At 36.5% G+C, this 25,134-nt stretch overlaps 1 protein-coding gene and 3 long non-coding RNA genes across 4 annotated transcripts; all 4 read right to left on the bottom strand.

The window, feature by feature from the left end:
* Positions 1 to 2,220: 2,220 nt before the first annotated feature.
* On the bottom strand, positions 2,221 to 3,944 carry LOC130219371 (uncharacterized). The gene is made up of 3 exons (XR_008836055.1): positions 3,891 to 3,944; positions 3,674 to 3,730; positions 2,221 to 2,277 (listed from the first exon to the last, which is right to left on the bottom strand). It is a non-coding gene; the product is annotated as an uncharacterized LOC130219371 (long non-coding RNA).
* Positions 3,945 to 8,014: 4,070 nt separating this feature from the next.
* Positions 8,015 to 10,510, bottom strand: LOC130219004 (uncharacterized). Its single transcript, XR_008836015.1, has 3 exons — positions 10,460 to 10,510; positions 8,358 to 8,408; positions 8,015 to 8,053 (listed from the first exon to the last, which is right to left on the bottom strand). It is a non-coding gene; the product is annotated as an uncharacterized LOC130219004 (long non-coding RNA).
* A 355-nt stretch (positions 10,511 to 10,865) lies between these two features.
* On the bottom strand, positions 10,866 to 19,894 carry LOC130218994 (uncharacterized). Its single transcript, XM_056451270.1, has 14 exons — positions 19,891 to 19,894; positions 19,690 to 19,746; positions 17,996 to 18,046; positions 17,757 to 17,813; positions 15,316 to 15,384; positions 15,143 to 15,199; positions 14,838 to 14,897; positions 14,473 to 14,529; positions 14,273 to 14,329; positions 13,951 to 14,010; positions 13,336 to 13,386; positions 11,421 to 11,477; positions 11,250 to 11,294; positions 10,866 to 10,942 (listed from the first exon to the last, which is right to left on the bottom strand). Exons 1-14 carry the CDS (start codon positions 19,892 to 19,894, stop codon positions 10,866 to 10,868), a joined length of 759 nt encoding a protein of 252 aa, XP_056307245.1.
* A 404-nt stretch (positions 19,895 to 20,298) lies between these two features.
* Positions 20,299 to 21,350, bottom strand: LOC130219003 (uncharacterized). The gene is made up of 3 exons (XR_008836014.1): positions 21,291 to 21,350; positions 20,428 to 20,481; positions 20,299 to 20,355 (listed from the first exon to the last, which is right to left on the bottom strand). It is a non-coding gene; the product is annotated as an uncharacterized LOC130219003 (long non-coding RNA).
* Between the last annotated feature and the right edge of the window lie 3,784 nt (positions 21,351 to 25,134).

Raw genomic sequence — 25,134 nt, 5'->3', positions numbered from 1 at the left:
GAAATGTTCATACAATATTCCATGAATAAAAATAAAACAAAAACTCACCTGAAGGAGCTGATGTTGAAGACACAGTTGATGGAGAGTTTGTTAGAGCAGAGGCTGCTTTGATAACAAAAAAATTGAGTTACAGTTTACACAACACTAATGTTCAGACAAATGTACATATGACTTACTTGTAGGTTCTGCTGTTTGGGACTCAGAAGAAGAGCTTGTACTGGCAGGGAATGCTGAAATATTTAAATGGATTAAAATACTACAAATGTTATATTGCACAAAATACAAGTCAACAGTACCTTAAGAAGTATGTTAACTTATAAAAAAATGCTAATGTGTTAAACACTTTTGTTTACCCAGTGTATTTAAAACGAGTAGAGCCCTTACAAAAATATTAAATCATGGCAGTACTGATACAATACTGTAGAATTCTAGAACCTCTAATTAAGCTGGACCTATAATTTAGATTTCTCCATTAAACTCACTTGAAGCAGCTGATGTTGGAGGCACTGTTGATGGAGGGTTTGTTGTAGCAGAGGCTGCTGAGACATTTTTATAGAAAAATTAAATTACAGATTCCACAATTCCACAAGAGACAAATGTACATATATATATGACTTACTTGTAGGTTCTGCTGTTTGAGTCTCAGTTGTAGAAGAGCTTGTACTGACAGGTGGTGCTGAAATGAAATGTTTAGATGTATTGAAAAGAAGCTTAATTTTGAGTGGTACAGAAACGCATTTAGGGACATTTTTGCATGCCGTAAAACCTGTACAGACAAGAAATATTAGAATAGAATATGACTTCAATTATAAAGTGCATAAATATTAAAATGAAATAAAAATGCTGTGCAAATTCCACAAAATCGTGATCATAAATTGTCATATTTGTGCTAAAATAATAATGATTACTCACTTGAAGGAGTTGTGGATGTTTGAGTCTCAGTTGAAGGAGTGTTTGTTGTGGCAGAGACTGATGAGACATTTGATTAATAAATAGTTACAATTTTTTAAAACATTTGTTGACATGCTTACAAAAACACAATATATACAATAAAATTCAGCAATGCTTAATCTTTTACACAGATTCATCATATAAACATTAGATAAAACTCCAAACAGTTTATTCAGAATGTGATTCGAAATACCTGCTGCAATAATATTATAATTTATATTAACAGCAGAATGGGAAAACTTTTCTGAAACAGTGTTCATGAAAATGTATACTGTATCACTTACTTGTTGGTTCTGCTGTTTGTAACTCAGTTGTAGAAGAGCTTGTACTGGCTGGAGATGCTAAAATATATAATTGAAACTTAAGAAATGTTCACATAGAATATGACTTAAACAATAAAATGTGAATATTGCACAAAATCATTATCATACAGTTTCATATTTTTCAGATCTTGTCTTATTTGCTGTACTCAGATTATAATGCTTAGCATTTTAGCCTTCTCTATAAGTGTTTTGTATGGAAAGGTCCAATTATTTTGACAAGAAATAAAATAAAATGAACAAACAATGGTGAATTTAACTGAGCATAGTCTATCCCAAAAGTTCTATAGATATTCCAAATCATCATTAACACAAAATATTTGAGTTATGATAAACACAATGTAGTAAAATAGTAAAACGGCAAGGGTACAGAGTTTAGACAACTGTACATGTATATTACATACTTGTAGGTTCTGCAGTTTGATTCTCAGCTGGAGAAGAGCTTGAAAAGGCAGGAGATGCTAAAATATTTCGATTTATGCTCCGGGGAGTGAAATCTGAGAGAAAGTAAGATTGTGGATAAAAATAAGAGTTATACAACCTTTCTTTGGCTTAATTCCTATCATTTTAGATCTATTTTTAGATTTTGTCTTGACAAGAGACCAAAATAAAGAAAATTTATTTGTATGTATATATATATATTATTTATTTATTTATTTTTTTTTTATCGTGTAATTGTCTGTAAATGTCTGGGAATTATCACCACATAATCAGTTATTTATTCGCAAAACAAAAAAAAAATCACAAAAAAAAAAAAAAATCAGGAAAAACTAGGGAGTCTGTATAATTAGGATCTCTCCATTAAACTCACTTGAAGGATCTGATCTTGAAGACCCAGTTGATGAGAGTTTGTTGTGGCAGAGACTGCTGGGACATTTTGATGAAAAAAATTAAGTTACAGATTCCACCACAATTCCATAAAAGACAACTGTACATATATATTACTTACTTGTAGGTTCTGCTGTTTGAGTCTCAGTTGTAGAAGAGCTTGTACTGGCAGGAGATGCTGAAATGTTTAGATACACAATATAGTAAAATATTAAAATAGTAAACAACAAAGGTAAAGAGTTCAGACAATTGTACATATATACTGTATGCTGAAATGTTTAGATACATTAATATTTAAGAACAATACTCCAAAAAATAACGGAAAAAAATTATAGATTTTCAAAAATAAAAAAAATAACTTTTACAAAAATATATTATCATGATAGTCCAGCAGAATTCCTTTAAAGGTTCAAAAAACCCAGGAGTACTTTTTTTTTTTTTTAAACAGATTTGTGTGGGTTGAGCATAAGTTAAGACAATGTTAGCAGCTCTCAGCTTTAATTGTGGGGAAAACTGGATAATTTTGAGCTTTTGTCAGCTAATTTCATGTTCCGGGTTTAAAATGATTAACAATAATTAATTTAAAATATTAACATCCATGCATGGCAAGCAGTATTTAGCCGTACATGAAGGGTCATATGTGTTTTTTTCCATGATCCACGGTGTTTGTTGCATGTTTTTCCCCGCAATGCTGTCAGGGCCGATACAGCAAGCATTTTTTGTCGGGAGAGTTGTACAAGAATTGGAGAATGGCAGACTTTTATCAGTTAAGTTTGTTACCATTCAGACACATTGCCTATTTCTGTGCTGCTGTGTTCGCCTATGTTTAAAATCCTCCAGATTACCAGCAGGGCTATTGATTGGAATAGATAGGAAAGAGACCTGCTGCACGTGCCACTGCTATCCACTGTGTCTGCATTTCAACCTGAGGATTGAGGAGGAAGAAGTCCTCCTCATTTATAGTGTTTACACGATTATCTTTATAATGATATAACAAATTGTGGTTATGTATATATGAAATTATGAATAGCATATGTACCAGGGCATTAAACTACTTGCGGTATGTTTCTTTGCATATTAACTTTGTAAACTATTAAATCTTGGGTCTTCTCAGGGTTTGTGTCTCATTTTGTGAGCTAACTGACAAACGTTGTTTGCTCCCCTCTTTTTCCCCTGCTCTGCTGGCCACGCCCACTATTCCCTCTGCTCGCAGAGCTCCCCGCCCATCATGAAGCATTTTTTGAAAAAATTCTGAGATAGACTTGAGCCGAAAGAGAGGGTTTCATGAAACCTTTAATTTAATTTAATTAAGCTGGACCTATAACTATAACTTTCCAAGCACCCTATTTGAATAATATAAGCGCATGATCTAAAGAGCAGGTTCACAAGTTGTGTCTAAATATTTTAATGAATGGAAAATTGGGTTAAAAAATGGAAAAATGGAAAAAAGGGTTGTCATTCTCTAATGAGTTATGGATGTGTTTTGGAACGCTTGATTACCTAGGAGGTGATTTAAAAAACCCAAACTACTAATTATTGAAATAATATAAATAAATCATAATAGTGTTACTTACTTGTAGGTTCTGCAGTTTGAGACTCAGTTGTAGAAGAACTAGTACTGGTAGTGGGAGCTGAAATATTTGAATGTATTAAAATGAGAAACCATACTGCACAAAATCACAGAATTTTTATTAGACAAAATGATAGATATTCAAAAACTTTTCACCATAATTATCATTTCCCAATTGAAATGTTCGCACAATAGCCCATGAATGAACAAAAACAACTCACTTGAAGGAGTTGAAGTTGGAGACACAGTTGATGGAGGGTTTGTTGTAGCAGAGGCTACTGGGACATTTTGGTGAAATAGAATCACAATTTTCTTAATATTTTGTTGACATACTTACAAAAATAATTTGAAATACTTTAGGTAATGATTAATGTCAGTTACATTAACAGCAAAATGGTAAAACATTCCTGAAATAGTATTTAGACAACTAGACATTTAAACTGTATGTATTACTTACTTGTAGGTTCTGCTGTTTGAGACTCAGTTGTAGAAAGGCTAGTACTGGCAGGAGATGCTGAAATATTTAAATGTATTGAAAACATAATTTTTTTATAGAGTACAGAAAGGTATAAAGAGATATTTTGCATTCCGTAAAATTTGTACTACAAGAAATAGAATGGATTATGAATTAAATTTTAAACTGCACATATACATTCTTCAAATTATCATAGTGTCATATTTGTCACTGTGATAAGATAATAATAATTACTCACTTGAAGGAGTTTGGGTGTTTGAGTCTCAGTTGAAGGAGTGTTTGTTGTGGTAGAGGCTGTGAGACATTTTAATTAAAAAAAGAATTACAATTTTCTTAATATTTGTTGACATGCTTACAAAAACACAATATATGCAATAAACTTCAGCAATGAAAGATGGTTTTACACTGATTTATAACCCAAACATTATATTCAAACAGTACACTCAGGAGGTGATTTGAAACTCCTGATGCAAGCTTATTATTGACAAGATCACCAGTCATCCAGCCCTTGCAGATCGCTGGAAAACACTTTCACCCGGACTACACGTCACTGAACAGAAGCTACAACTCCCAGAAGTTATTGCACCACTATACTTCTGCCACTGTTGACAGTAATCTGGACACTCACAGCTGAAGCCCAGTTAAAAAGTCTTCAGTTAAACAAAGAGAAAACTGAAGTCATGATATTTAGGAACAGAGATAAGGTTCTCAAGGTGAATGTGTACCTTTGTTCTAGGGGTCAAACAACAAAAAATAAGGTCAAGAATCTTGGTGTGATTCTGGAGTCAGATCTTAGTTTCAGTAGTAAATTAGCATACTTTAATCAAAACATTGCAAGAATTAGATGCTTTGTTTCCAGTGAAGAGAACTTGTTCATGCTTTTATCACCAACAGGGTGGATTACTGTAATGGACTCCACACTGACCTTCCTAAAAGACTAACCAGAACAAATTCCCAAATTCTGACCAGAACCAGAACATTAGAGCACATCACACCTGTCCTCTGGTCTTTACACTGGCTCCTAGTTACATTCAGAATAGATTTTAAAGTATTATTACTTGTCTATAAATCACTAAATGGCCTAGGAGCTCAATACATTACAGATATGCTTACTGAATACAAACATAATGATCACTCAGATCTTTAGGATCAAGTAAATAAGAAACTCCAAGAGTTTCCAAGAGTGAATCCGTCTTCAGCTACTATGCCCCCCGCTGCTGGAATCAGCTTCCAGAAAAGATCAGATGTGCTCCAACATTAGGCACGTTCAAATCAAGACTGAAAACACATCTGTTTAGCTGTGCCTTTACTAAATGAGCACTGTGCTACGTCCCAGCCCACAGATCACACTATTATGTTGAACCTGGCAGATATGTGGGCCTCTTTCACCTCCCTCACAGCAGGAGAACTCTACATTGTACATTTTATGTTGGGCTTGCTGCAAGAAGCAAATACCCCTATCCCAGGGCACTGCTAAGGCTGGCAAATGGACCATGAAGCATCCCTGAGACAGGCCACCCAGTGGATGGATGCTCTTTCCTCAGTTAAGGGCCAGTTACAAACTATCTTTTCTCCAACTACCTTCCCACCACTGGCCTCACAGCTGGCAGCACCCACATTCTCAAAATAAGAAAAGTTTTCCATATTTCTGGGTGTGAACCCTTAAGGGTTACTAGCGAGAAACATGCCATTTCTCTGCCCGCACCCATGAGAAATTACTTTGCCAATGACCAGGAGTTTTCCACCAGAGGACCTTACTCTCATGGTTCTAGCCTTGTTGTGGGATTTTGGAAACCTGGATTACTATACAGCACTTTCAAACTATCTTCAGGATGTGCTGCCACCCAAGACAGGTGTGCGTATGTCAGCAATCATTCCATTTATGCCTCTTGCATGGGCTCTGACATCCTCAATGGCTTTTTCGGATGATCCGACTCAGCTCTGCAATTCAGTTCTCCACATGGCCTACCAAGTTCTGGGGGCATGTAGTGCACCTCCATGGCTTCACAGATGCCCATCTCTTGTATAAGTAGATTGGTGTCCTCTGTATGAAGGATGCAATTGAGCCATGCCCTTTAGCCAATTTGAAATGCAGGTTTTACTAGCTGTATTTTTTATACCCAAGTGGTGGGTTATGATCAATCCTGGATTTCCACACTTTTAATTTTTTGCACAAGATACCAATCAAAATACTCACACAGAAGCACATACCTTTGATCATTTGTCCTCAGAATATATTTACAGCCATTGACCAAAGTACACATATTTTCATTTTTCAATCCTGCTGCCACATAAACTGTTCCTTTGGTTTGCATTTGATGTTCATAGCAGTACAGGTCCTCCATTTTGAGCTGTCCCTGTCAGATGATTCTTTACCATGGTCAAAGAGAGTGTGCTATCTCCTCATTGGCAGGTGGGCATTTGCATCCTCAATTATTTCAGTGACTGGCCTATTCTACCACAGTCTTGGGATCAATTGATGATGTACAGCAGGGCTCACCAAATGTGTTCCTGGTGGCTGGTGTCCTGCAGAGTTTAACTCCAACCTTAGTCAAATCCTAGACAATATTAACGGTATATTAGGTTTCCTTGAAACTTCCAAATAGGTGTGTTGAGGCAAGTTGTAGCTAAACTCTACAAGGCCACCAGTCCTCCAGGATCAAGATTGGTGACCTTGATGTGCAGGGACATGGTGTTTCAGCACCTTAGCTAGTTGGGCCTTTGGGACAGCCAAAAAAATAGAAGGGTCACCCCTATGCAGAACATCGAGAACATGGAGCTAAACTTGGTTACCGTGACAGCACATCTTACCACCCAACATGCCAAGTCAGTGCTCAATATTGCTCAGCAGGAAGAATGTGATATCACTGTAATTTTTTTCTGAGGGTTATGAGACATATGGCTTCCACAGCTGTGGTTATGCCACTAGGTTGGCAGAAGGGATGTGCCATTTCCAAACAAAAGTCAGCCCACTGGATAATGTATCTTACCAGTCACTTGTTACGACTTCCTTATTTCATTAGTTTTTTCTGATATATATATTCTAAAAATTAAATATGTTGTTGATTTATGGATGTCACAATTACTTTTGTGTGATATTTAAAGACAAATAGATATAATTTTTTCTGTTTGTCCTACTTTTTCTTACTCTAAAAATGAGTAGAACCCTTACAATACATGTTATCATGACAATCATAATACAAACATAATATAAATCCAACACTTCAAATTTAGCTATACATATAATTATCATTTTTCAATTTAAATGTTCACACAATAGTCCATGAATAAAAAACTTACTTGTTGGAGTTGATGTTGGAGACGCAGTAGAAGTAGAGGTTGCCGTTGCATTGGCTGCTGGAAATTTTGATGAATGAAGAAAAGAATTACAATTATCATAATATTTGCACTGATTTCTACAATATACATCAACTGTAAAATGATAATAAATATGTTTAGAAACTCTGCATATATATTATTGACATGTGGGTGCTGCAGTTTGAGACTCAGCTGTAGAAGAGTTTGTACTTTCAGGGGGTGCTGGAATATTAGGTTCATTTAAAAACAAAATAAGTAAAATAAGAAATGGTTATTTTTTAGTTTCTTGTTTGTTTGTTTTCTGTTTTATGCCATGGAATTCTGTACTGAAAGAAATGTTCATGGAATATGACTACTACTTGAGTAAACACACATTCTGCAACAATGACGATGAATACAGTGACATTATTGTAGTGTTTGCTTTTTGAGAACATTATATCAGTGTAGTGGAATACCAGATATTTGACTGAATTGTGACAAACATTGTGACACCTTATTAATTACTAAATTTTTGTTTGTTTGTTTCCATAATAGTCCAATTAAAATGCTCACTTGAAGTTGGTGTTTGAGATGAAGGATAGTTTGTTGTGGCTGTTGGGAATTTTTGATCAATGAAGAGACAGAAGACACTTTTATTAATATTTGTCGACATTCATACAGTAACATTTTTGTCATACAATGAAATTCTGAATTGCAATAAATGTTATTACACAAATTTCTAACAAACATCACATAAGAGTTGTAAACGGTACACACTGTTAATATTACCGAACACATGACAGAAGGTTATTTGAAATGCATGTAGTACTGATTATTACAATATACAACAACAGCAAAATGTTCAAATGTTTCTAACAAAATGTTTACCAACTACATACAATACAGCATTGCTTACTTGTAGGTCCTGATGTTTGAGACTCAGAAGTGCTTGCACTGGCAGAGGACACTGAAACATTTAGAGGTAGAAACAGACATCATTTAAGTATTATAGTAAATGCTTAAAACCATATTTGTACACAGTGAAATTCTAAATTGCAAGAAATCTGATTACAAAACAATAATATAAAAAAAGAATTTAAATGATAAACATTGTTCATAATTTGACGGTGTAGATGCTTGACACTCAGGAGTCATTATTGTTTTTAACACACAGAACCATGAGTGCCCCTAGAGACGATTCTAAGGGCCCATGCCATTTTGGGCCCCCCAGAGTCACTATTAGGGCGCCTAACCACTTTCTTCTATGACAGCCACCCCTCCCCCCTTACCGACTGACACCTGCCTAAACACCCCATCCCCCACCCCACCATAACACCAACTCGGATGAGGATGATTCTAAAGGCCCACAGCGTATTGGGGTGCCCAGAGTTACTATAAGAGGGCCAAACCACTTTGAAGACCGTGGGAGGGGTGGCTGTTGTAGACCACTTTCATCCACAACATAAGCCACCTCACCCCCCCATCCCATCATACCACCAACCAGGACGAAAACGATTCTAAGGGCCCATGCCATTTTGCGGCCTCCAAAGTTACTAATAACCACTTTCGTCTACAACAGCCATCCCTCCCCCCTCCCCGGTCTTCACTTCCATCCATGACATACTGTAAGAACACGACCCAACCACCCCCCCCCCCATACCTCCAACCCGGACAAGGATGATTCTAATGGCACACGCCATTTTGGGGCCCCCAGAGTTACTATTACCACTTGTGTCCATGACAGCCGTCCCTTCCCCACTCCCCGGTCTTCAAATTCTTTCATGACATATGTAGGGCCAGACGGAATCTGCAGATATTTGTTGCTATTTCTGCTGAGAATTATGGCAAAAATCTGCAGATTTCTGCAGAATTATTTTGAAGTATCATAACTAAAACCTTAATATGTGAAATAAAATAAAATCTTTAAAAATTTATCTAATGTTTAAAATGCAAATCCAATTAGATTCACTTTATTGCTTTAAACAAAGCAAGTCTCTCATATAATATATGCACTAAAAGACAGAAAATATTACCCTACAAACTGCATTGTACATAAATCAAATGGACATTTTCATACTAGTCAATAATATTACTGTAATTTCAAAACTGAATAAATATATTTACACACATTTACTCAAGTCAATAAACAGAATTAATGATGGGCTAAAAATCTGCGGAAATTTGCATGTGCAGATTCCGTGTGGGCTTAGACATATGCCATTACGCCCCCTCCAAAAAAAAAACCACCCCACCATACCATCAAATGTTCTCATAGGGCCCATACCGGCCAATAAATGTTCTAAGTTCAAATGCGGCTATCACCTCTTAAAACTGTATAGTGTATGTGGCCACAGCGCCACCTAGTACTGATATACTGTCTGTCTCTGGGCCTGAGCACAGGAACATGTTTGGAATTATCCTCCAAAGTAGTCTATGCAGTGTCTACAATATACTGATGGTCACACTATTTAGAGCAGAACGAGGAAGAGGGCGATGAAGAGATTCTGTACAGTAAGGAATGTTGAGATATACTGCACTGTAAAAAATACTTGTTGGCTTACATTTTTAAGCTGAATCAAATGAACCTGAGTCATTTGAACTTAAATTAAACTGACTTAAAACATCTTGCGTAACTTCTAAAATTAAGCCAAACGTGTATAACTTAGTTTAATAAGTGACAATGAACTAAAACGTATGTTTCATGACTAATCGATCATATATATTTTACAGTGTGACAACAGTGATAAGTGTGACCTTTAAAACCTGAAATGTCACTAAGTTTATTTAGATGTGTCACAATATACGGTTATCGATGACATTTAAGAATATATTTGTTTATAATGTTCTACTTGGTCTTGTTCTAAAAGCAAAAAAGTAGAACCCTAACAAAAATATGATAACATTACTGTCCTAATATAAACACAGTAGGATTCCAACAGCTTTAACTATGCTGCAACTTCTAACTGCCATTTCCCATTTAAATTGTTCATGCAATAGTCCATGAATAAAAAAACTCACTTGATGGAGCTGATGTTGAAGACACAGTTGATGGAGAGTGAGTAGTTGCAATGGCTGCTGGGAAATTTTGATGAATGAAGAAACAGAATCAAAACGCCCTTAATATTGGCAATGATTATTACAATATACATCAACAGTAAAATAGCAGAACCATAATAATTATGTTTAGGAACTCTGCATATACATCATTTACTTGTAGGTGCTGCTGTTTCAGATTCAGTTGTGGAAGAGCTTGTACTGGCTGAAATATTTCGATTTATTAAAACAATAAAACAAAGTGCTGCGAATGTGATAACTGCAAGAGCTGTAAAGGGTAGATGTTTATTCACATGTACGGAATGAAGTTTTGGTTCTGGAAAATCTGACATTGTGACTCTATTGTGACAAACACTTTCCACACCTCTAGTTAATTATAAATTAAGTTGTGTAAAAAAAGCTCACTTGAAGAAGTTGGTGTTTGAGATGACGGATAGTTTGTTGTGGCTGTTGGGAATTTTTGATCAATGAAGACACAGAATGACACTTTTATTAATATTTGTTCACATTCTTACAGAAACATTTTTATCATACAATGAAATATGCAACTGCAAAAAATATCAACAAACTCATTTCTAACAAACATCACTTAAGAACTGTAAACAGTACACACTGTTAATATTACTGCAGGAGCTGACGCATGATATGAGGTGATTTGAAATACATGTAGTATTGATTATTACAATAAACAACAGCAGTAAAATAGTTTCTAACAAAGTGTTTAAGCAACTACATACAATACAGCATTGCTTACTTGTAGGTCCTGCTGTTTGAGAAGTACTTGAATTGGCAGGGGATGCTGAAATATTAAAGGTAGAAACAGAAACACAATTTACGTAATATAGTAAATGCTTACAATAAAATTTTTGTGTACAAATAAATTGGGAATTGATGATACAGTTTAAACCTTGAACAGTTTACATACGTGTCAATTCTGCTATTTGAGACTCAGTTGTGGAAGTGCCTGTATTGGCAGGAGATGCTGAAATATTTACATGCATTAAAAATAAAGGTAAATTTGGCTGACCTTTTTTATAGCAAATAAAAAAATAGATATTGTAATATATTACCACACATTTTTGGGCCACAATCAGTGTGCGAATTATACATTGACGATCAGAGGGGTCAACTTTTTTGATAATGTTAGTTTGTGTAACTTGCTTTAGTGAATCAAATGTACAGTCAGTACATCTGGAAAGTATTCATATAGCTTCACTTTTTCCACAATTTTTTTATGTTACGGCCTTATTTCAAAATGAATTAAATTAATTTCTTTCCTCAAAATTCTACACACAATACCCCATAATGACAATGTAAAAAAATATTTTTTTAATTGTTGCACATTTATTAAAAATAAAAAACCTGAAAATCACATGTACATAAGTATTCACTCACCTTTGCTCAATACTTTGTTGATGCACATTTGGCAGCAATTACAGCCTCAAGTCTTTTTGAATATGATGCCACAAACTTGGCATACCTGTCTCAGTTGTCTCAGTACAGTACCTCTCATACTTTATCAGGATGGATGGGAAGCGATGGTGTACAGCCATTTTCAGATCTCTCCAGAGATGTACAAGAGATTTAGGTCTGGGCTCTGGCTGGGCCACTCAGACATTCACCGAGTTGTTGTGAAGCCACTCCATTGATATTTTGGCAGTTTGCTTTGGGTCATTGTCTCGCTGGAAGATGAACCATCGCCCCAGTTTGAGGTCAAGAGCACTCAAAAGCAGATTTTCATTTAGGATCTCTCTGTATATTGCTGCATTCATTTTCCCCTCTATACTGACTAATCTTCCAGTTCCTGCTGCTTAAAAATCCCCACAGCATGATGCTGCCACCACCACCAGCCTGGATGAGCGGTGCCTGGTTTTCTCCAAACGTAACGCCTGGCATTCACTCCAAAGTGATCAATTTTACTCTCATCAGACCAGAGAATTTAGTTTCTTATGGTCTGAAAGTCCTTCAGATGCCTTTTGGCAAATTCCAGGAGTGGCTTCCGTCTGGCCACTATACCATACAGCCCTGATTGCTGGATTGCACAGATGGTTGTCCTTCTGTAAGGTTCTCTTTTTTCCACAGAAGAACGCTGAAGCTCAAACAGAGTGACCATCGGGTTATTGATCCCCTCCCTGACTAAGGCCCTTCTTCCCCGATCACTCAGCTTAGATGGTCGGCCAGCTCTAGAAAGAATCCTGGTGGTTCCAAACATCTTCCACTTACGGATGATGGAGGCCACTGTGCTCATTGGAACTTTCAGAGCCTTCCCCAGCCTTGTGCCTCAAGACAATCCTGCCCCGGAGGTTTACAGACAATTTCTTTGTCTTCATGCTTGGTTTGTGCTTTGACATGCACTGTCACCCCTGCAACCTTATATAGACAGGTGTATGCCTTTTCAAATCATGTCCAATCAACTGAATTTACCACAGGTGAACTCCAATTAAGCTGCTGAAACATCTCAAGAATGATCATTGGAAACAGAATGTACCTGAGCTTAATTTAGAGCTTTACAACAAAGGCTGTGAATACTGATGTACATGTGATTTTTTTTTTTTTTTTTTTTTAGTTTTTTTTTTTGCAACAATTTAAAAAAAATAATTCATGTTGTCATTATGGGGTATTGTGTGTAGAATTTTGAGAAAATAATGAATTTAATCCATTTTGGAATAAGGCTGTTACAAAAAAGTTTGGAAAAAGTGAAGCGCTATAAATACTTTCCAGATGCACTGTATGTTACAATACATCATTAGCACAAAATACTTGGGCTTTGATAAATGTAAAATAGTCAAACTGAAAAGGTTTCCGTACAAAGTGTTCAGATAACGGTAAATGTTACTTACTTATAAGTGCTGCTGTTTGAGACTGAGTTGTAGAAGAGCTGGCAGGAGATGCTGAAACATTTAGATAAAAAAATAGAAACAATTTACCAAAAAGTACCATGACATTGCGTACTGTTAATGGAATATGACTTTATAACTTTAAACTTTTAAATATACAGCTTGACTAATAGAACTTAATATGGCAATATATGAAATTGACTGATAATTGCATGATTGATTGATTGATTGATTGATCAGAGACATACATTTTTCTGCATTTTTCAGCACTTGAATACAGGTAGTCATAAACTCATTTACAAACTATGACATACAGATTGACAGTATTTAAGTCTCTTTCATATTAGTCGCTCTCTTCTGTATGTTATGCATTTGCACAAAAATAAAGGAATAAAGGAGGTACTTATTCACTTATTTGTGTTGTCATATATAAAAAACACAAGAACAACCTGATAATAAAGTTGTTTTATATGCAGTAGTCTGATTCACTAGACAAAAGAATGATAAATAAACAAATAATTGCCAATTTGGCTTATTTTACTGATATAGATATTTGATTTAGATATTTTAATATACTGTACATTTACAGAAATCCTTCCTATTACTGAAAATACTCACTTGAAAGAGTTGTGGTTGTTTGAGTCTCAGTTGAAGGAGTATTTGTCATGGCAGAGGCTGCTGAGACATTTTGATGAAGAAATATAAACACAATTTTATTAATATTTGATGGCATGCTTACATAAACATACAATAAATACAGTAAGGTTATGGATTGCAAAGAAACGTTCTTATACATATTTATAATACAAACATTAAAACTTAAAACATAATGGATTTTTCTTATTATTAAAGACTTGTTTCATGTTTAGGATTTGGAATACCTAAAGATTATTAAATTAACATTAACTACCAAAGACACCTGTACATATATGTTACTTACTTGTAGGTTCAGATGTTTGAGTCTCAGTTGTAGAAGAGCTTGTACTAGCAGGTGATGCTGAAATATTTTTGAAAATAACTTTATACACCATTAAAAAAAATAATAACTAGAATTCCAACACCTTAATTAAGTTGGCCCTACAATTATTATTTCCCCATAAAGATGTTTACACAATAGTCCATCAATTAAAAAAAACTCACTGGAAGGAGCTGATGTTGAAGACACCGTTAATGGAGAGTTTGTTGTGGCAGAGGCTGCTGGGACATTTTGATAAAAAAAATAGAGATAAAAAAAAAAAAGAATTGACAATTAGATTTGATTTCCGTATGTGATCACGTTTACAGAAACAAGTTTGCATACAATGAAATTCTGCACTGCACGAAAAGTTATATAAATATGTACACATTTTAATATAAACATTAGATAGAATTGCTTTCAACGCTTTTTTTCTATCATTGCAGAAACCGATGCGTAATGCTCAGCAGGTGGTTTGAAACACCCAAACTACTGATTATTATAAAAGACATTAACCACAATGGTTCAGGCAACTGTATATAAATAACACCTACTTGTAGATTCTGCTGTTTGAGTCTCAGTTGTAGAGAGTTTGTACTGACAGGAGATGCTGAAATATCGATGCATTGAAAAAATGTAAAGTTAATTTTGGGTAGTACAGAATGCTTAAAGGGACTTTTTTCTTTCCATAAAATCTGTGCAGCAAGACATAATAGAATGCAATGACTTCAACTATAAACTTTATAAATACTGTACATTCTTCAAATGAAAAGGCTGCTCATTTGACAAAAAAGAAAAAACAAAGGTGAATTTGACCAAGCACTGTTTTTCCCCAAAACATTATACATTACTTACCTATAGGTGCTGCTGTTTGAGTCTCAGTTGTAGAAGAGCTTGTACTGGCAAGAGATGCTGAAATGTTTAGATTAAAAAAATGTAAGAAACATAATTTAGCAAAGGGTACCATGACATTATGTACTTAAGAAATATATGTTAACACAATAGCCTATGAATAAAAAAATACTCACTTGAAAGAGTTGTGAATGTTTGAGGTTCAGTTGATAAAGTGTTGGAGTTAGATGTTGTGGCAGAGGCTGCTGAAACATTTCGATGAAGTGAAAAAATAAAAATTTTGCACATATACACAATTTATACAACAAAATTAGTAATGCAAGCTATGTCAGTTATGTCCTCTCACCTGTCCCTGAGCACTTCACTGGCAGCTAAGAGCAGCTTTCTCTAAGAGATCAGCACCGTTGGCAAACAAGTCTTTTTAAAGACATACCATCTGTGCTGTTTTTGGATGCAATGGTTTCCTGTCACTGGATAATGATCATGGTCACTGCATCTCATGTCTGAGGGTCCAGCATGTGGACTCAGTGCTCGTGAGCAGCTCATGCTTAATCTGAGGGGGAATATTGGTTGGTGTGCTTAGATTGTAGTTTGCGCTGGAAAAAAAATGGCAAAATCTTCAGCTGCTTTTCGCAATGCAGTAAACAGATTTGGGAGATTGGAGGATTGCAGTGGGGGCTATCTGCCCGAGACCTCCCACTCCTTAAAAGTACACGCCATTCAGGCTTTAGATGATTGTGCCGGTTCATACGGCCGCATTCTCATCTGATGACTCTGGTCCACTGACATCCATCATGGCATCAGAGGGAGAGTTATCATGGTCTGAGCAGACCTGGGTCCACTGCCTTCCAGGGCCGTGGCTTAGGGCCATCAATCGGACATGATAGCTATACTTTCCCAGGTTGCTTCTGTGGTTAGGTTGTGGGTGAGCCTCTAGCTCAGCAGCCAGACCTATTAGATGATTGCTTCGTGGGGCAAAGAAAAGTGGAGTAAATCCCTCACGGGCCCACATCCCCTTCCACCCAGAGGTGCATTGAGAGCTTGTACAGGCATGGAGGGTACTTTTTAGCCTGGTCTTTATGCTCTTTCGCCCTCACCTTTCTCGATGGCAGGGCAGTCTGGGGTTTGACGCCATCCTCCAGAGATCACAATTATGGGCAACCTTGTCCACAGATAGCAGACAATTCGTGTAAGCTGAAGCTCCCTGTCCAAAGCATGTAGCTTCTCTGCATTCCTCATGGCTAGAGCCTACACTGCTGAAGCCCTGACCCTGCATGCCATGGTCATATACCACAACCTGGTTGAGCTGCATGAGTATGGCCACTTACCAAGTGTCATGTGTGACCTCTGCAAAGCAACTGACTATGCTCTCTAAGCATGCCGCTCATGTCCTAGGATGGCCACCATTGACTTACTCTGGTTGATATGTGAGAAATAGACAAGCTTCTCATTCTTGACACCCCCATATCACAGGCTGGCCTGTTCAGTGACAATATTGGGGACTTTGCACAGCAGTTTTCATTTGTGAAAAGGCAAATAGAGCATTCTCTACTGGCAGTCTCAGAAGACCGCTCAGCGGTCGGTGGTCCCCACATCAGTTGCTTCTCACTTAAAGTATTCACCTTTGAGTACCCCGAGTACAGGAAGTTGATGCTCCCACCTTAGTGCACAACAAAATAAACGGCAAAACATCCCTGAGACAGGCCATTTATAGAAGGGGGGACTGTTCCTTCACTGGTGGAGAGCTAGGGATCCCATCTGCAACTAGTTTGCAGCACAACGTTGGTCCTCCAGCTATCCAGCAGCGGTACCAAATGTATCAGCTGTCGTTCCCTGAGCTACTGTTGTAATCTTTGTTCCCTGAAGGAGGGAACTGAGACATTATGTCTCACTGCCACAGTGGCTGAATCACCAGCTGAATGCTAGCCATACTTGACCTGGCTTAAAGCCTGGCTTACTCTCCTTCATTATAAGCAGCCATACCTGTGATGAGCTTAACCTGCTAATTCATAGGCATTCATTGGCCCTTTTTCTTACATTTCAGAGTGATTGGTCATCTGACGATTCCCCATAATGTCTTTCCAACATTACTCAGTTTTCCCTCCTTGGAACGAGGGTTACAACAGTAACCAAAACAACAGAAATTATACAAACAGTATACACAGGAATTGATTAGAAATACCTGAAGTAATTACAATTATCTTTTATATTCACAGCAAAATGGTAAAACATTCCTGAAATAGTGTTTAGACAACTGGACATATATATTGCTACTCTAGCCAAACCTTTGGACAATTATGCCAATGACAAACATTGGTTTCAATGGTGCCAGCAGTGAAAATCTTGAGCTGTGGACAATGTGAAAGATGTATTGTTTTATGATAAGTCCACCTTCACTGTCTTTCACACATCCAGGAGAGTTACGGTGTGGAGAAGCCCCAAAAGAAGCGTACCACCCAGACTGTTGCATGCATAGAGTGAAGCATGGGGTGGATCAGTGATGGTGTGGGTTGCAATATCATGGCATTTCATAGGCCTGATACTTGTTGTATTTGTACTCTAAAATGGTAAAGATAACCTGAAATAACACTTAAACAACTGAATATATGTTGCTTACTTGTAGCTGCTGTTGTTTGAAATTCAGTTGTAGAAGAGCTTGTACTGGCAGGTGGTACTGAAATATTAAGATGCATTAAGGAAAAGAAGATTTGAGATTAATCATGAAGTGATAAAGTAAAATATATATATAATATATATATATATATATATATATATATATATATATATATATATATATATATATATATATATATTAGCTAAAATGTTCACACTATAGTCCACAAATAAAATACTCACTTGAAGTAGTTGTGGAAGTTTCAGTTGAAGGAGTGTTTGTTGTGGCAGAGGCTGCTGAGACATTTTGAAGAAGAAATAGAAACTCAATTTTCTAAATATTTGCTCACATGCTTACAAAAACATACAATAAATACAGTAAGGTTATGCATTGCAAAGAAACTTTCTTACACATTTATAATACAAACATTAGACTTTAACTTTAAACATAATGGATTGTTCTTAGTATTAAAGGTGCAGTAGGCAATTGTCTTCAAAAACATTTTTTGTTGTGCTGGTTGAAAGTCTCTTCACATTCCAGTAGTAATGATTAAAGTAAATTATCTAAATGTATTTATATATATTTTTATATTCTCGATAAAGCATATAACTAAAAATGTTCATCCAATTAAAAATTGTCAGACTGACAAATAACTCCATTACGACAGGAATTTCAAACTGTGTCAACAAATTTAAATTTGAATTTCTGCACAGCCTCTTTGAGCAGACAGATGCCACTGCCGCGTACACGTGAAGCACGCATCTACCGCTGACAGAGAGCGAGCGACATCATCCTGCAAACTCTGCATCAACCTGAACTTCTTTCTGGAAGACCAACATGGCCTTGCATGCATGAAAAGAAAGATTGTTTCAGAAAGGGCTTCTGCCAAAAATGCAGAATCAAAACTTTTCTAAACCTGAATCAATATCGGAATTACTTTTGCACGTTGGAGGGCAATGATGTTATGCAGTTCAAAACAACGATTTGAAGGATGACACCATGGCTGAAGTATTTCTTTTAGACAGGTATGTTTTTAAAACTATTTTAGCCATGCAAAGATTATGTAGACTGGTGTTGTTCAGCCACTTAAAACATCCGCCAAAAAATTGGCTATTTTCAAGTTCACGGAGTACCTTTTACATCGATTATATTGTCTGGTAAATAGACATAAGCTTTCGTTTAGTTGTTCAAGTGAAAAAGGAGATGAAAACAAGCGATGTACGTGGATCAGCGAGCACAATTGAAAATGAAAAGTCACTCGTTGTCTTGGTAACGTAAACATAAGTGTGATGTAAAAGATGACAAGATATTTCTGTTTTTAGCACTGCTTTTTTCTGATCTAATTTTTATTTAGTTCAATAACAAAACATAAGTAAATGTGGTCTTCTGCCTGACCAGCTTTAATGAGGTGAAGTTTGATTTATATTCACACATTTGTTGACACATTTTTGAACAGTGACAGCATGTGACACAGTTTTGGTGAAATATAATCCTGCACTCGCTGGCCTGTCAACAACTACGCTTGATAAAGTGTGTGTCTCCATAGAGTTTTCTAACTGGTGAATGACATGATCTAGTGTTATATCTAATCAGTGCATGTTCGCGAGTTCATGACTTAAGGAGGCGTGGCTTTGGATGGCAGGGGAGGGTCGTAAAATTATTATAAGCTATTATACTAATGCTAGCATTCTGGCAGATCACCTACTGCACTTTTAAATACACTTTTATTTGCTATTTAGAAGGTGATTTGCAATACCTTACATAATGATTATTTGAATCCTTTTTAACTTCTTGTTTCTTTTATTCTTGTTTATGTAATTCACATTGAATTACCAATGTGTTTGAAATGTACTATCTAAATAATCTCACATTGCTTTGCCTTATAATTTTTATTTACATTAACAGCCGAAGACACCTGTAGTAATATATTACTTACTTGTAGGTTCAGATGTTTGAGTCTCAGTTGTTGAAGAACTTGTTCTGGCTGAAGATGCTGAAATATTTTTGAAAATAAATTTATGCACTATTAAAATGATTCATAATGTTAAATCTGAGGAGAACGTTTACACAACTGTAATACCAGACACCGTAGAATTTCACCACCTCTAGTTAAATTGGCCCTATTATTATCATTTACCCATAAAGATGTTCACACAATAGTCCATCAATTTTAAAAAAACTCACTTGAAGAAGCTAAGGTTGAAGACACAGTTGATGGAGAGTTTGTTGTAGCAGAGGCTGCTGGGACATTTTGATGAAAAAATAGAAATAAAAATAAATGACAATTAGGTATGTGTATGTGTGTTCACATGTTTACAGAAACAAGTTTACATACAATGAAATTCGGCACTGCAAGAAAAGTTATTATACAGATTTTATTTAATAGATTTCATTAGATAGAATTGCTTTCAATATATATTTTTTCTATTATTGCAGAAACTGATACTTGATGCTCAGCAGGTGATTTGAAACACCCAAACTACTGATTAGTATAATAGACATTAAGCACAATAGTGTTTGGGCAACTGTATATAATATTACTTACTTGTAGGTTCTGCTGTTTGAGTCTCAGTTGTAGAAGAGCTTGTACTAGAAGGCAGTGCTGAAATATTGATGCATTAAAAAAATGGAAAGTACTACACACTGTACAACTGTACATATATATATCACTTACCTATAGGTGCTGTTTGAGTCTCAGTTTTAGAAGAGCTTGTACTGGCAGGAGATGCTGAAATATTTAGATTTAAAAGATTTAAGAAACATACTTTAGCAAAGGGTACCATGACATTATGTACAGAAAAAAAGTTAATGTTATATGGCGTATACAGTTTTATACAATATACAGCTGTGAATGCAATGAAATTGTTGACTGTTAAAACAATTAATATAGCAATACATGAATTTGACTCTTAATTGCATGACGATTGATTGATTGATTGATTGATTGATGATTGATTGATTGATTGATTGATTGATTGATTGATTGATTGATTGATTGATTGATTGATTGATTGATTGATTGATTGATTGATTGATTGATTGATTGATTGATTGATTGATTGATTGATTGATTGATCAGAGACATATTTTTTCAGCACTTGACTCATAACCACAGGTAGTCAATAAGGCATTTACACAAAAAGTGTGTAAGGGACCAAACTGAACAACTGACATACATTATTTAAAAAGCATATTGGTTTCTCATTTGTATGTTATTCAGTGCACTAAATTAAAGCAATTGGGTAAGTCTTCACTTATTCGTGTTGTCATATAAAAACAACAACACAAGAACAACCTGATAATGAAGTTGTTTTGTCTACAATAGTCTGATTTACCAATCAAAAGAATAATAAATAAACAAATAATGGCAAATTTGGCTTATTTTAAAATTTAAATATTGTAATATATTGTACATGCACACAATAATTATGTGATAAAAATAAGATATTATGACAGAAATCTTCCTGCAATCCTATTGAGCTTGTCGTGTGACTAACTGAAATCTTCACACAGCATTCTATTAATGAAAAGACTCACTTGAAGGAGTTGTGGATGTTTGAGTCTCAGTTGATGCAGAGTGTGTTGTGGCAGAGGCTGCTGGGACATTGAGATTTTGATTAAGAAATAAAATTACAATTTTACACAATATATACAATAATACACACAATAGATACACAACAAAAATTAGTAATGCAAGACAAGGTATTACAAAGATTTATAATACAAACATTAGTTCCACTTCAGATCAGGAACTCCGAGTTATGTCAGATATGTCTTCTGTCCTGTCCCTGGGCACTTAACTGGCAGCTAACAGAGCAGCTTTCTCTAAGAGATCAACACGGTTGACAAATACGTCTTTTTAAAGATGTTGTACCATCTGTGCTGTGCTGTCTCTGGATGCGGTTGTTTTCTGTCACTGGATAACGATCATGGTCACTGCGTCTCATGTCTGAGGGCCCAGCATTTGAACTCGGCGCTCATGAGCAGCTCAGGCTACACTAAAGGGGGCACGTCTGTTGGTGTGCTTAGATCGCGATTTGTGCTGCCAAAAGCAGATGACTCCTCAGCTGCTTTGCAAAATGCGGATTGGGGGTTTACAGTAGGGGCTATCTGCCAGTTAATTTCCCGTGGACCTGCCACTTCTCAAAAGTACACCCCATTCAGGCTTTGGATGATTGTGCTGGTTCATCCTCTGGGATGGCCACACTCTCATCTGATGACTCTGGTCCACTGACATCCCTCATGGTATCAAAAAAAATGAGTTATTATGCTCTGAGCTGACCTGGGTCCACTGCCTTCTGGGGCCATGGCCCAGGGCCATGGACTTGGCATGATAGCTATGGCTCGCTTCGCTATCCATCACATTCATCTCTTTACAGATCCATCCCAACCACCTCTCATGCCATTTTGCGATCTCTCTGTAATTCAAGCGATTCTGCAGAAAGCGGTGTCAAAAATGCTGGAGATGGAGATGCAAGTGCCTTATCTCCACTCTTCTAGTAAGTTCCTCATCTGGCAAATCCTAGAGAGTTCCTCCGAGGCCCCCAACACTTGACTTGGTTGAGTAGTCGAGTGCTTGGACCATTACAATGTCTGGTATGCTCGTTTGATTAACCCATATTTTGGGGATCTGTGCCAGCTATGCGTGATCCCAGCTCAGTGATCCCATTTGCGTCAGTCAGCCAAGGTAAGTTTCCCCTCCTCAGACAGACCCGTGTCTTCCCTTCCAGCTAACCATCTTAATTATATGTAATGCATCACGATCAGGGCTATCTATATTTGTTTATTGTCACAGGGTCTTCTCATTTGGGTAGATAGTGGCCTCTGCAGCATCCTTCCTCTTTAAGACTGGCACGCTTTCCAAACATACTGCCTTACGACTCCCTGTAAATTCAAAATATTCTGGTAATCAAGGGCCTAGGGACATTTAAAGGGTCATCCGGCGATTCCCCATAATGACATTGACATAACTCGGAGATCCTGAAATTCCCTTTTAGAAACTTTAACATTCACAGCAAAATGCTACAACTTTCCCGAAACTGTGTTCAGACAACTGGACATATATTTCTTACTTGTAGGTTCTGCTGTTTGAGACTCAGTTGCAGAAGGTCTTGTACTGTCAGGTGGTGCTGAAATATTTAGATGTATTAAGAAATCATAAAGTGACAAATCTAGTATTGTCACAGTTACATGACAAGCACAATGGCAAACCAGCGAGTTCATTTAGCTAAAATGTTCACACAATAGTCCATGAATAAAAAGACTCACTTGAAGAAGTTGTGGATGTTTGAGTCTCAGTTGAAGGAGTGTTTGTTGTGGCAGAGGCTGCTGAGACATTTTAATGAAGAAATATGAACAAACTATTCTTAATATTTGCTGACATGCTTATAAAAACATACAATACAGGTTATGTATTGCAATGAAACTTTCTTATACATATTTATAATACAAACATTAAACAGAACTTTAAACATAATGGATTTTTTTAAATATTACAGACACTAATGTTTGCTATTTAGAAGGTGATTGATAATTATGTGACGATTATTATAATTTACATTTACACCCAAACACTAAAACGTCGTTTAACATTTATTCCGACAACTGTACATACAGTATACATTACTTACTTGTAGGTTCTGCTGTTTGAGTTGTAGATCTTGTACTGGCTGAAGATGCTGAAATATGTAGATATATTAAATTATAACTTTTGTTATAATTTAAATCTGAGTAGAACATTTACAAAACTATAATATTATGGCAGTAAAAAAATTCCAACACAGTCAATTTCCAACACCTAGTTGGTCCTGTAATTTTCATTTCCCTATAAAGATGTTCGCACAATAGGCCATGAATAAAAAAAAACTCACATGAAAGAGCTGATGTTGAAGACACAGTTGATGGAGAATTTGTTGTAACAGAGGCTGCTGGGACATTTTGATTAAAAAAAAAAAAAAGAGAGATTTCCTTATTTGTGTTCACATGTTTACAGAAACAAGTTTGCATACAATGAAATTCTGCTCTGCAAGAAAAATATTAATATAAACATTAGATAGGCTTGTTTTCAAACTTTTTTTTTCTATTATTGCAGAACCTGATGCTTGATACTCAGCAGGTGATTTGAAACACCCGAACTACTGATTATAATAAAAAACATTAAGCACAACGGTGTTCTGGCAACTGTATATAAATATTACTTACTTGCAGGTTCTGTTGGTTGAGTCTCAGATGTAGAAGAGTTTGTACTTGAAGGCAGTGCTGAAATATTGATGTATTGAGAAAATGGAAAGTTAATCTTGAGTACTACAGAATGCTTAAAAGGACTTTTTTTCCTTTCGATTAAATCTGTACAGCAATAAATATTAGAATACAATGACTTCAAATATAGACTGCATAAATACTGTACATTCTTCAAATAAAAAAACAATTATGCTCATTTAAAGAGCCCATATTATGGGTTTTTGAAAATGCCCTTCCATGTAGTGTGTAACACAGCTCTAAGTGAAGTGAAATATCCAGCTAGGGCTTAAATCTGTAAGTGTACAGTGTTTAAAACTATTGATTCATCTATAAAAGAGTCGACTCATAGTGCTTCAAACGAGTCGCCTTGATAACGAGTCATTAGGTGTTTCGCGATGACGCAGCCACGAAACACAAGCCTCGCCAGTAGTTACGCGCGCAAACCAGGGAGATTTGAAACCTGCGGCCCCGCCCACTAACACAGAAAAAACACTAGACACACACACACAGACGCCGCCGGTCGAATGAAGTCACGCTGTGCTCAGATGGATAATATTGACAGTCTCTACCCAAAGATGAGTTGTTAACCTGGTACAGTACACGCGGTTACTCTTTATATTCTCTTATCACATGTAAGCCACGTTAAAAACGCGACGCGTGCCGCTTTGTTTACGGATTTAACGTTAAAGGCTTTTGTGAGCTCGCGTTCCACTGCCGTTTGTCGTTGCTATGGCGATCGATCGTAAGCTAGGAGACAGGAGACTTGTGTCACTTTCCCTAGTTCTTCTGAGGAGCGTGTGTGTGTGGTGTGTGTGTGTGTGTGTGTGTGTGTGTGTGTGTGTGTGTGTGTGTGAGAGAGGAGAGAGAGAGAGACTCGCGTCGCTTTCCCTAGTTCTTCTGAGGAGCGTTGTGTGTGTGTGTGAGAGAGAGAGAGAGAGACTCGCGTCGCTTTCCCTAGTTTTTCTGAGGAGCGTTGTGTGTGTGTGTGTGTGTGTGTGTGAGAGAGAGAGAGAGAGAGAGAGAGAGAGAGAGAGAGAGAGAAGAGGAGAGACTCGCGTCGCTTTCCCTAGTTCTTCTGAGGAGCGTTGTGTGTGTGTTTGAGAGAGAGAGAGGGAGAGAGAGAGAGAGAGACTCGCGTCGA

The sequence above is a fragment of the Danio aesculapii genome, chromosome 25, assembly GCF_903798145.1.
Source record: "Danio aesculapii chromosome 25, fDanAes4.1, whole genome shotgun sequence".
NCBI lineage: Eukaryota > Metazoa > Chordata > Actinopteri > Cypriniformes > Danionidae > Danio > Danio aesculapii.
The sequence above is the reverse complement of the archived record's forward strand: the minus strand, read 5'-3'. Positions and strand labels throughout refer to the sequence as shown.

Excerpts from the sequence above, each read along its gene's own strand:
- LOC130218994 (XM_056451270.1), bottom strand. Across the intron at positions 13,387-13,950 it reads AACAACCACAACTCTTTCAA|CATCTCCTGCCAGCTCTTCT; the intron begins GTGAGTATTTTC and ends TAAATGTTTCAG. Across the intron at positions 11,478-13,335 it reads TCAAACAGCAGCACTTATAA|CATCTCCTGCCAATACAGGC; the intron begins GTAAGTAACATT and ends TAAATATTTCAG.